The 13,005-nt window shown below is 37.3% G+C and overlaps 1 protein-coding gene across 1 annotated transcript in view; it reads right to left on the bottom strand.

Moving 5' to 3' along the window:
• Positions 1-3,299: 3,299 nt before the first annotated feature.
• Positions 3,300-13,005, bottom strand: part of LOC126078749 (caspase-12-like) — a 47,285-nt gene continuing 37,579 nt past the window's right edge. The window contains exons 10-12 of the mRNA XM_049889492.1: positions 5,846-5,918; positions 4,773-4,841; positions 3,300-3,510 (exon numbers count right to left, since the gene is read on the bottom strand). Coding sequence (XP_049745449.1) covers positions 4,801-4,841; positions 5,846-5,918 — 114 coding nt within the window. The 3' untranslated portion in view covers positions 3,300-3,510; positions 4,773-4,800. The remainder of the gene's footprint in view (positions 3,511-4,772; positions 4,842-5,845; positions 5,919-13,005) is intronic.

The raw sequence follows: 13,005 nt of genomic DNA, 5'->3' as shown, positions 1-13,005 counted from the left end.
TTGAGTCGATTCCAACTCATAGTGACACTACAGGACAGAGAAGAACTGCCCCATAGGGATTCCAAGGAGTGGCTGATGGATTCCAACTGCTGACCTTTTGGTTAGCAGCTTAGCTCTTAACCACTGTACCACCAGGGCTCCTAACAATCGTTAAAGAATGAAAGGCATTATCTCATGAAAACCATTGTACCAGCATTTAGTAACTGGAACTTTTACTCTGGGAAGGGAGGTATCACTTCGGATCTTTGTTGTTTCATCTGCAAAGCATAGCAGAATTTCTCTAACCCAAAAAAACCCAGGGCCATCTAGTTGATTCCAACTCATAGTGGCCCTATAGGACAGAGTAGAACTGCCCCACAGAGTTTCCAAGGAGCGCCTGGTGGATTCGAACTGCCAATCCTTTGGTTAGCAGCCGTAGCACTTAACCACTATGCCACTTCCAAAGATGTAATGTATTCAGTTGTGTTTCATGAATACATTAATACATCTGTACTTTTTATCAGAACCCTGGTGGCACAGTGGTTAAGAGCTATGGTGAGCTATGCCACCAGCCACTCCGTGGAAACCCTGTGGAGCAGGTCTACTCTGTCCTATAGGGTTGCTATGAGTCAGAATCAACTTGAGGGCAATGAGCTTGGTTTTTGGTTAATAGCAAATATGGATATTTTATACATATATTTTATTTCATTCTGTATGAGTTAGAGGAAATAAAATACAAAAAATATGGTAAAGAATTTGTCTATCCATTTCACAAATATTTACTGAACTCATATTCTTAGACACTATTCTAGTAATCAATTCAGGGACATGCTTTTAGTCTAACACAGACATATGGCATAAAGCAACAATTAAAACACAAAGGAATAAAAGCTATTATAAGGGATATACAGATGCTGGGACCCAGATGCCCTCTAGGTAACCAAGAAGATCAAAAAAGGCTTTTATTAGGAAATAATAAATTGCTGTTAAGTTCAAAATGATGATGAGAAGTCATCCAAACTAAGGGGGAGAACAGATGCATATCAACCGGTCACTGCAAGCAGAGGTTTGGTACATGCTTGTGAGAATTAAAAAAAAAAAAAAAAGCATATATATATTTATATAAAACATAAAGGGGACTAAGTGTGGCTGTAAATAAGAGTACAAAGCAGACACCAACTAGAAACAAGGTAGGTTAAGGTGTAGCTGTGATAAAAATCCTATTGCCATCGAGTGGATTCTGACTCCTGGTGACCCGTGTGTTACAGAGTTGAACTGTCCCATAGATTTTCTTGGCTGTAATCTTTACGGCGGTGAATTGCCAGGCCTTTTTTCATGGTGCTGCTGGGTGGGTTCAAACCTCCAACCTTTAAGTTAGTAGCCAGTCACAGTCCACAAACCAAGGGACCTTTTAACTATGATCAACACTGAAATTGAGCTTAGAAGTATAGATTATATTCTTAGAACAGTGGGAATAAGTCGAAGGACTTAAAGCAGGAAAAAGAGCATAGAAGCAGGGAGTTCAGTAGGAGATATCAGAAATTATTCTTAGGAAATATAATGTTGGCCTTAATGAAAATGTCAGCAATGGAAGTGAAAATAACAGACAGTCATGAGAGATATACGATTCAAAGATTAATTTAAGGTGGGTGCAGAGAAAAAGGGAGGAGACAATGTTGAGGGCTCCTTGTTTCTGGCTTTGACAGTGAGCTGGGTATTAGTATAATTAACAGTAAAAAAGAAAGCAAGGGGGGTAGCAAGTTAGCTGTACAGTAGTAGGATGACATCACATTTGAAATTGTTGATTGGGCAATACATTCATTGGAATATGGGTGTATCCCTTGCCATCGAGTCAAATCTGACTCATTGAGACCCTATAAGACAGAGTAGAACTGCCCCATAGGGTTTTCAAGGAGCAGCTGGTGGATTCCAACTGCCAATCTTTTGGTTAGCAGCTAAATACTTAACCACTATACCACCAGAGCTCCAGTATGGGTTTAGGGTTTAGGAAATTCAGATTTTGAAATCATAGCCATATACATGGCCATTGACTCTTTACAAGTGAATAACATATTCTAGGTAAAAAAAAAAAAAAAAAAAAACAGTAAAATAAGATGTGAGCCTACAAATGAAGAATTGTGAATATCAAAATATAAAGGAGGTTGTAGGAGAATATCTTGCCCTTGAAGAATTCACGAGGTAAGTACCAGGGAATCCAAAGAACACAGAAGGAAGGAGCAATTACCCATGTTATTTGTTTGAGAGAAGTTAAGTATGTATAAATTTTACACTGGGTTTAGGAAAAATTGGTGACCTTGGCAAGAACATTTTCTGTGAAGTAGTTGTGAGGGGAGTCAAATTGCAGTAGGAAATGAGTAGGGCATTAGGAGATGGAGAATATAAATTACAACAAGCTATAAATGCTGCTCTTACTTATGAGTTCGAGATTTTTAAGGTGGGAGAAACATGACCATAGTCAGAAGATGTCAGTAGAAGAGAAAACAACCTGTAGTTACACAAGATACCTTTACAAGGACTACAAAAGCATGCTCTGGCTCTAACTAAGTAGAAGTCAAGGGAAAAGCAGAACGATGGTATGCTCTGTTCAAAACCTTCTGGTACTTTCTACAATCCCGAGACGAGTCACATTGTGTTCATCTTCTCTAATGCTTGTGTGCTTTTTTAAGGACAGTAATGGTAATGACTATAGACGTACAACTCCTTTTGCCTTAACATTGACCAGACTTCACATTTTACGTGGGACCAAAATCTCATCTATAAAACGATGAGGGGAAAAAATCCTTTGCCTAATATTCTTTTAAGAATCAAAATACATACAATTAACTTCTGCCACCATGGCATGCCATTTATTAAACAAATAAGTAATAAATGTTTACTAAGTGCCAGAGAGTAGTGATATAAAAGGTACTAAATTATTCAAAAATTCTCTGCCCTCCTGGGGCTGACATAAAGTCCTCACTTATGAAGCTTCATTTTTATCTTAATTTTCATCTATTTTATATATAAATCTTCCATTAAATTCCAAGTTATATGATAAGATGTATAATGTCTTGTTCAGCTCCCTTCCCTCAATGTCTATACAGCTCTCTGAATGACTAGAATTAATATTAAAATGACATTATTATCACATTTACTTCTGCAAAGTATTGGAGGCTAAGCAATTATAGATATTTTTTAATATGAGATATTTTTTAATATTTTTAATGAGATTTTTTTAATACTGAGAGATGAATTTTATATAGCCATATTGTCTAGTCTTGTGTTATATAAGAGCATTCTCTAGTGAAACAGGCACACTAATTTACGTATGTATATATAGAGAGAAAGGAGAATGAGAGAGAGATTTACTTCAAGGGATTGATTCATGCAGCTGTGGGGACTGTAAAGTCCAAAATCCATAGGTCAGGTAGCAGGCTGGAGACTTCTGCTGGTTCACAGGATTGTGGGGGAGCTGGCAAGTCCAAAATCTGTAGGTCAGGTGGCAGGCTGGAGACTTCTGTAGGCTTGCATCTGGAGATCAATAGGTCAGGTGACGGGAAGAGGGCAGAGTTGAGACAGCGAGAGAGTTCTGCCAGAATATCTATTTATAATCTAAAGCAATACGGCACCTGTAGGTACTCCCTTACAACTAACTGATTGTTTACATTACATTAGGTTACATTATGGAAAGTGATTGCATTATGGAACAGCACCTAGTTTAGTGTTTGACACAACCACTGGGACCTACAGCCTAGCCAAGCTGACATATAAAATTCACCATCACTGTGGGGCAGTTCCAACCTGAGGTAGGAATAAGGAGAAAAACTCAGAAATTCCCTCAGGGAGAACACAGCAATCATTAAATCATTCTCCCACCCTGAGCCAGTTCCCTTTAACCATTTCAGCTTGTAAATATAAATCCTATTCTTCGAAGGGAGGCATTGGTGGTTGAGCAGTAGAATTCTCATTGTCCAAGTGGGAGACCTGGATTAAATTTCCAGCCATTGCACCTCATGCGTAGCTACCATCTCTCTGTCAGTGGAAGGTTGCATGTGTTCTGATGTTAAACAGGTTTCAGTGGAGATTCCAGACTAAGATGGATTAGGAGGAAAGACCTGATGCTCTTTTTTCCTGAAAGTCAGTCAATAAAATCCCTGTGGAGCAAAACATTCCAATCTGCAACTGATCATAGAAATGATGCAGGACCACAAAATATTTCGTTTGTTTCTGCATGGGGTCATCATAACTCTGGGGATAACTTGACAGCAGCTAACAACAATATTCTTTGAGATTTCGAGGGGGACACTTTACCACATAACTTACCAAAAAGTGACCCTCCTCACCATCATTTATTTTCATTTAATTGTTCACGAAGTTAGAGAAAGAAGAACTATAATTTTTCTTCCTTTAAGTTTACTTTTAATTAACATAAAAACAACATTGGGAAGACAATTGGGATTGTGAAAATAAACACAAAAGTGCCATTTTAAGTAATTGTTTTCTCACTAATAAAAATTTGTATTATGACTGTGTATTTACATATATTTTGCAAGGAAACCCTGGTGGTGTAGTGGTTAAGAGCTACGGTTGCTAACCAAAAGGTCAGAAGTTCGAATGTACCTGGTGCTCCTCGGAAACTCTGTGGGGCAGTTCTACTCTGTCCTATAGGGTCTCTATGAGTCAGAATCTACTCAATGGCAGGGGGTTTGGTTGGTTTTATGTTTTGCCAATATACTTAAAGTGGAAATTTTTTTTAAAGAAAACTGAAACTCAGGAGGACAAATAACCCTTACCTGATTCTGAGTGCATGGGATAGAGTAGTCATTGAAATGCAAGATCTGTCACTGCGGAGTTGGCACCATCTGTAAAGCATAGAAAGCAGTTTACTTACAGTATGACATATTTGAAAGTGTAATTTCAGCTTAGTCTATTTTTCATTCCACAAATGTGAAGTATAATGAAAAAAGGAATAGTGACCAAATCGTGAGACTCTCAGCACCGCAGGCAAGTTGGAAACCCCCCAATTAGCAATAATTGCAGAATCAGCACTTACCATACACTTCAAGAAGTGCTTCTTTTAAAAAACTATGATTTAAATGTTTCTCATACAAATATATAAAAAAACACTGTCTCAAGAGGAAATAAAATAAAATATACTGATAGTTGGCCGAGGTAATTGCTGTATTTAAATTAAGGCATCTACTTTTACTTAAAAAACAAGCATGGCCCACTGTTTTATTTCAAGTCCATACAGAGAAAAATACATACTTCTTTTGGACTCTAGATCCAAGCCACATTAACCTACTTAAAGATAATAGTTGACACTTCATGTCTCATAATATTTGTGGAAGAGTGGAATAAATCCACATTTAATTAACAATAATTATTAACATGATTTATTTCTGCTAGCGTAGTATGTACCTTTTTTTATTTAAGAAAAGGGAAAAGTATTTCTAGTTTATTGTTTTCACTATTGGAAGGATGAAAAAATAATTTTTAAAGAGTATTTTACTTCTGAATTATTAGCATTCTATTCCTTTTATCCTCTGTTCATTTTATTATATATCAAATATACATGAGCAACTCATGGTTTTCTTCCTTTCAATACTAAAATAATTACAGATTTACAGGAAGTTGCAAAAACATGTACAAAGAATTGATGTCAGCAAAAATGGCAAAGCAGGAAACTCCAAAATTTTATCCACCCAGAAAAAACAATGAATAAACTGGTAAAAGCTGTCAGAATCAACTTTTTCAGAATTCTGGGAACTAATCAAAATATTACTCAACTAAGAGAATGCTTGAGAAAAACAAACAAACAAATAGCTGAATATGTGTAAGAGAGCTTTATAGCAGTTTAACCTACCTTGGTCCGATCCCCTGCTCCCCACTTCAGTGGTAGTCCTGAAGACAACAACCTGTATTCTTAGTACAAGCATCTGGTACCAGAGGGAGAAGGACAGACCTTATTCGCAAAGAATTGTGGTTGTTTATTTTGACATGTCTTCTGGCTCCCTGAAAGACTGCCTTAAAGTGCTTGTCTTTATTTTTGCCTGCCTCAGAACTCTCCCATGTCTGAAATAAGTACACAAGGGACACTTGGTGAAAACACTTACAGGCAAATATAACAGCTGCTGCTGCCTGAGCAAGATATTTCAGTTTGGACAAACAATAGACAAACCATAATGCTTGGAAAGGATAGCTGGAAATAAAAGGTTTTTTTTTTTTTTGTGAATAGAGGCTTGGAAAGTTTCCACATATTCTTGGAAATTCAGCAGGCCATTTGCATGCTCACAAGTGGTTGCATGTTCAAAAATGACCTGTGATGGCCCTAAGCTCTTACCGCGGGCTACTTGAGGCTCTGTGCAAAAAGGAAGTGAAAGGTAAGGCAGAGTTTAAACTGTCTGGCTAACTGTTGAAAATTTGCCCCAATAAACACACATTAACCCATCTGTAAAGACTGGGAAATTTTTTTTCTTTCTTTCTTTTTTTTTTTTTTAATTCAACATTAGATGAAGTTTTACAGAACAAACTAGTTTCTTATCAAACGGTCAGTACACACATTGTTGTATGACATTGGTTAACAACCCCACAACATGTTAACACTCCTCCCTCTCAACCCTGGGTTCCCTACCACCAGCTTTCCTGTTTCCTCCTGCCCTTCAGTCTCCACCACAGGGCTGGTGCACCTTTCCAGTTGCTTTTTTCCATGGGCCTGTTCAATCTTTGGCTGAAGGGTGAACCTCAGGAGTGGCCTCATTACTGAGCTGAAGCAGTGTCTGGGGCCATAGTCTCGGGATTTCTCCAGTCTCTGTCAGGCCAGCAAGTCTGGTCTTTCTTTTGGAGTTAGAATTTTGTTCTACATTTTTCTCCAGCTCTGTCTGGGACCATCTGTTGTGATCCCTTTCAGAGCAGTCTATGATGGTAGCTGTGGTAGATGTGGTCCATTAGTCCTTTGGACTAATTCTGCCCTTGTGTCTTTAGTTTTCTTCATTCTTCCTTGCTCCCGAAGGGATGAGACCAGTGCTATATTCTAGATGGCTGCTCACAGGTTTTTAAGGCCTCAGACCCTACTCATCAAAGTAGAATGCAGAACATTTTCTTTATATACTCTTATGTCAATTGACTTAGATGTTCCCTGAGACCATGGCCCCCACAGGCCTTAGACCAGCAATTTGGTCCATCAGGGAGTTTAGATGTGCCTATGGAGCTACCATGGTCTTGCCCTGTACAGGTTGTTCTATCTTCCGACTGGGAGAATTTTTTGTCTCCAGTCATTTAAGAAAATCTCTATCAAATCTGAAGGTGAACACTAAGCTAAAAGAACAGACTTCTTTTTTTTCCAGCTCCTCAGATTGGATACTCTCTATTGAGATTATCACTTGAAGTTTGCTAATTATTTATTCTGCCACTACAAATCTGTTTTAAAACCCCTCTAATGAATTTTTCATATCATTTATTGTGCTTTTCAATGCTAAAATTTCTATTTTTTTAAATATATTTTTATGTTTTTAACTATATTCTCTAATTGTTGAGACAACATTCTCATGGTTCCCTTAATTCTTTGTACATGGCTTTCTTCAGTTCTTTGAGCATATTTAAAAATAGTTAATTTAATGTCTTTGTCTAGTAAGTCCAATATCTGGGCTTCGTCAGGGACAGCTTCTATTAATTTCTTTTATTCTGGTGTATTGACATACTTTCTTGTTTATTTACATCACTCTTTTTTGTTGTTGAAAACTAGAAATTCTAGATATTATAAAGTGGCAAATTTAGAAATCATATTCTCTCCCCTCCCAAGGGTTTTTTGTTGCTGTTTTTTGTATTTTGTTGTTTGCTTGTTTAGTGAATTTCTCAACCAATTTTGTAAAGTCTATATTCTTTGTTATGTATTGTCCCTGAAATCTCTGTTCTTTTAGCTTAGTGGTCACCTAGTATAACCAGAATGCTCCTTAGAAGCAAGAATGGTAAGGCGTTGATTCATATACTTTGGACATGTTATCAGGAGGACCCGTCCCTGGAGAAAGATATCATGCTTGGTAAAGTAGAAGGTCAGTGAAAAAGATGGAAGCTCTTAAGAAGGTGAATTGACACAGTGGCTGCAAGAATGGTTTCAAAGATAGAAATAATTGTGAGGATGGTGCAAGACTGGGCAGTGTTTCCTTCTGTTGTATGCAGGGTTGCTATGCCAACTCGATGGCACCTAACACCAGCAACAACAGCTAACTAATTTACCTAACTGTGTATAAAGTGCCTTACCATTTCTTCCTTCTTCCAATCTTTTAAATTTTTAAAGTTATCTTTTCCTTATTTGCTTTCTTTCTCAGTGGCAGCAGACAGCAATCCATGGAGTTAGAAGAAGTGACTTAGACTTAGCTCTGTGGCCATGGAACTTCTAACAGAAAGAATTGTTTAAACTGTAAACTGAAGGAGTAAGAGCTAACCAGAAAAAGAGAAGGAAGTTGTTAATTAGAACTATGGGCTCATTCTTCTTAAATTTCTGTCTTGGTCTACAAAGGAGGCATTCCACTAAGAAGGAAAACACAGGGAAGGTGTTATAGGTTGAATTACATCCCCCCAAAATATGTGTTGGAATCTGAACCCCAATACCTATAGATGCAATCCTGTCTGGAAATAAGGTGTTCTTTGTGATATCAATGCCATCCTATCAATGCAGGGTGTGTCCTCATCCTAATCACTGTTGAGTTATAAAAATAGCAGAATAGACTCTGAAGAAAGCACAAAGAGGGGGAGATAGATGTCACATGAGGATCACCAAAGAACCCAGAAATTTTGGGGCTACAGAAGCTTAAGGAGACAAGGATCTTCCCCCAGAGATAAAAGAGGGAGGGCCTTCCCTTATAGCCTGTGCCCTAATTTCAGACTTCTACCTTCCTGAATTGTGAGAAAATACATTTCTGCTCTATAAAGCTCCCCTACTAGTGGTATTTCTGTTACAGCAGCACTAGGAAACTAAGACAGAAGGTAATTTCTTCCATGTTTTGTTTTTTTGTTCATTTCTCACAATGGGAAGCAAAAAAAAAAAAAATTATCTAATTTGTGAAATTAGAAGAATATGTTGAATCTATGTTCTATATGCAACTATATACCTGAATCCTTCAGTCTTAATGTCAACAGTTTTTTTTTTTTTTTTTTTTTAATGTTTCTGATTTTCCCTCATCTGTTTTTTTGGAAAGGTCTGTCCTTGAAAAGTATTCATTCTCTTCTCCTCCATGAAATAATTTGATCATAATAGGTCTGTACCTACAGCAAGGACAAGGCAGTCATTATGAGTAAATACCTCTCTTTCAGGTAAAAAATACCTCTCTTTCAGATAAAAGGTATTCAAAATCTATTAGGACACCAATTTAATCAGTAACAAAACATCTATTTTGATTTCTAGCCATCTGAGTAGTGTGTCTACTTCTTATTTGGCTCAGAACTCAGAGGAAGGGTGAGTCCATAAGGTAATTATCAGTCACAAATCCCAACAGTAATCAATGTGTCTTACCTAATTGTATCCTGTATGTATATCTATACTCTGATAATAGGTGAACAGAAAATATAATCTTTACATATGCATAATATAACTTATTTAGCCTTGAGTTTTACAAAACGAGTTTTGTTTAATAGATATAATTAACACTCACTCTATGCACAAGACCTTTTGGTCTGTTTTATTTTTGAAGCTAGAAGAAATACAAAAATTGAGAAAATTGGGTCTATGGTACTACAAAAAGAAATAAGAACTTTAAAAAATTTCTTATTCTTTCATGAAGCAACATTATAGCTACCAAGTTCAAGATGACAGATTTTAAAACTCTCAAAGGCAATCATAGCTTATATCATACCATCCTGTAACTCAACGAGCCCTGGTGGTGCAGTAGTTAAGAGCTTGGCTGCTAACCAAAAGGTAGGCAGTTTGAATCCATCAGCTGCTCCTTGGAAACCCTATGGGGTAGTTCTACTCTGTCCTGTAGGATCACAATGAGTCAGAACTGACTGCACAGCAATGGCTTTGGATTTTTGGGGTGTAACTCCAGAGTCAGAGAACTTTCTTCTACATGTCATCAGCATATCTCCTTGCCAGTGCAGGGTAGGTCTGAAGTGTTATCTAGTGATTTGAATGTAAATGTATGTTTCAAGCTTTGCTTTTGAAAATTCATTCTGGAGGATACAAAATCTGATTGTCAAGGAGATTTTTTGTTTGTTTTTAAACACTTTTGAAGAGAAGTGGGATAAATATCTTAGATCACAACTCATTTTTATGATTCTAAAAAATCTGATCAAGATTTAACACTCTTAAAAGCATTATGAAGACCATGTATCTAATGTTGTGCTTCTAGTATTTTGGCTTGAAGATAAAACATGAACTTGCGTCATAAAATATAGTAAGTTTTTACCTATAAGTGATTTGATTTATTTTCTACTCAGCCTTATCTCTAGTATATCTACTATAGCTTTATCTCTAGCATTGTTGAATTCACATATTTTTTGAGAATGAGTATTGTAGCTGGGATTTTTGCCCCTTTCATAAATATCTCTGACCACCAATTCTGTGTCAGGCACTCTGCTGCGTACTCTGTATGTGGGGATAAAATAGACACGGGTTTTGCCCTAGTGAAGTCTATAATACAGAGTGAGGACAGAAATTAAACAAAATAAAGTAAAAAAAAAAAAAAAGCCTTGAAAAATATATAATTATAAATTGTGAAAATTGTTTTGAAGGAGAAAAAGCTTGGTGTCACAACAGTAAATAAAAAGGTATCAACCTTACACTGTGGGTCAGTGAAGTTCTCTGTGAGGAATTATCTCTTAAGATGGCAGCTGATAGATGCATAGGAGTTAGCCCAATAGACAGTGAAAAGAAGATTATTTAAAGCAGATGGACCTACATGTGAGCGTGTGGAGGCCCCAGGGTAAGAAAGGGCTTAGCATCTTTGATCAACTGAGAAACAGTGATGTGGCTGGAGTGTAGTTCAGAAAGCATGGATAGTATAAGAAGTTAGAGCAAATGGGAGGGTCTGCTAAGGATTTTGTATTTTAGTCTAAGGTCACTCACACTGTCTTTTGGAGACTGAATTAGGCAGTAGGGTTTGGACAGATGCAGATGGGGGTGAGTATCTAATATTAGTTTAGCAGTCCCCTTCCTTCTGTCACTTGCTACTTTGTGAAGATGTCATTTGCTACCCATTGAAGAAAGATCAGGAAAATTGGTCTCTTGGTTTGTCATGTACAGGTGGGTATCCTCTGTTCTATAGTTTTCTTCACATAGGGAAGAAAATTAGTACTCTCTTTCTCTAGTTCTGTAGTGATTAAAAACTAAAAGTGCCCTCTTCCTGAGAATTATCATGTCAGACCAAACACATACTGAATTCCAATGGAGTATTAAACAGCTCTGAGGCTAAAGGGCTATACAAACACACCGAAGCAAGACAGAATGGGAGGGAGGAGAGTTGTGTCTTTCTTCTCTGACACCTCAATGTGTGTGCGTGTGTTAGTCGAGAAATTCCAATTGTGTTTTATGTTTCAATTATTTATATAATTTCTCTTTATCTTCCAAATCATAGTCATCTTCCCAAGGCCCACCTTTAACAACAGCATTCCTCCTACTTTTCTTCGTTCAGAAACTTAAACTCCCACAAGAAGAAGAGTACAGATTCTCTTTTCTTTTTGGGGTCTTGCAAACTTTGTTGCCTTAGATGTTGTCCTGATGCCAATGGGGACATTCCTCTGTCCAGGCTTTGTTTACTCTGAAAAAAGCCAAGGGCTCCATTCTAATGAGTTAGGATTCTACTCTATTTTCTTCACCAGTAAAGGTTGAAGATGGATTCTTCCAAAATTACTTAAAGGCAAAAAACCAGTTCCAAGTGTATTAAATTTCCTCTAAAGACAACAGAGTTAAGTCTCATTAAGGAAGGTAAATTTATCCTATTAATTTGACTTTGACTTGACTTGAAAAATAATAGCCTTGGCATTATTGTGCTAAGAAGATTTGCATCCTTCCTAAGTCTGCTTTTCAGCCAAAAAACCACCACATTTCCCAAGAATGTATTAGGTGGGAAATTACCTTGATGAAATAGTGGTAGCATCCAAGTACACTAACAGGAAAGTTATCTCAGACATCATGGACTAGACTGGCTTTCAAACTGAATTAAATGTCCAACTACCACAGCTTATTAAATGAGTTAAAACACAGAACAAGAAGAAAGGGGAAAGAAATGGGGCAGGTAACTAACGGTGTGAAAGGACCACACTGCCTGAGTCCTGCAGCTGACATGTCCATAAGTCAAGCTCTCTCTTGTTGCACCAGCCTTCTCAGCTCATAGTATGATAATGAGGACTAGAGTTAAGGTCTGAGCAAGAGAAGGTGGAAGACAAATACATCCTGAGCCAAAGACACACACCTGCTCTAACGAAGTAATACAGGGAAGTATACTTGGCAGAATTGTAACTCTTAATTAGCCTGATGAACAGCCTTTGATTTTATTTCCATTTCTTGGGTAGAGCATATATGAGACCAGAATGGGATCATTCTGAGGGTCACAAAGTTCTCCACCCAGAAATGACACGATCATGATGGGGGTCTTACCATCTATAACCAACATTTTTTTCTTGTTTAGCCTATTTATTTTATCTTTGGCATGTCTTACTGGTTACTAAGATGAGAAACTAGTTTATTCTGTAAACCTTTATCTCAAGTTCAAATAAAAAAAAGATCATATGAGTTTTGCTTATATATCAAAAGCTAATTCTTACTGTATGTACTAAAACTAGACCTAGTAATGCCATGGTTAAGCACTGGGCTGCTAACCAAAAGGTTGGTGGTTCAAACCCACCAACCACTCTGTAGGACAAAGATATGGCAATTTGCTTCCATGAAGATTTGTTGTTAGGTGCCATTGAGTCGATTCCAACTCACAGTACCCTATGTACCACAGAACAAAAATACTGCCCAGTTCTGTGCCATTCTTACTATTATTATGCTTGAGCCCATTGTTGTAGCCACTGTGTCAATCTATCTTG

This window comes from Elephas maximus, chromosome 7, assembly GCF_024166365.1.
Source record: "Elephas maximus indicus isolate mEleMax1 chromosome 7, mEleMax1 primary haplotype, whole genome shotgun sequence".
Taxonomy (NCBI): Eukaryota; Metazoa; Chordata; class Mammalia; order Proboscidea; family Elephantidae; genus Elephas; species Elephas maximus.
The sequence above is the reverse complement of the archived record's forward strand: the minus strand, read 5'-3'. Positions and strand labels throughout refer to the sequence as shown.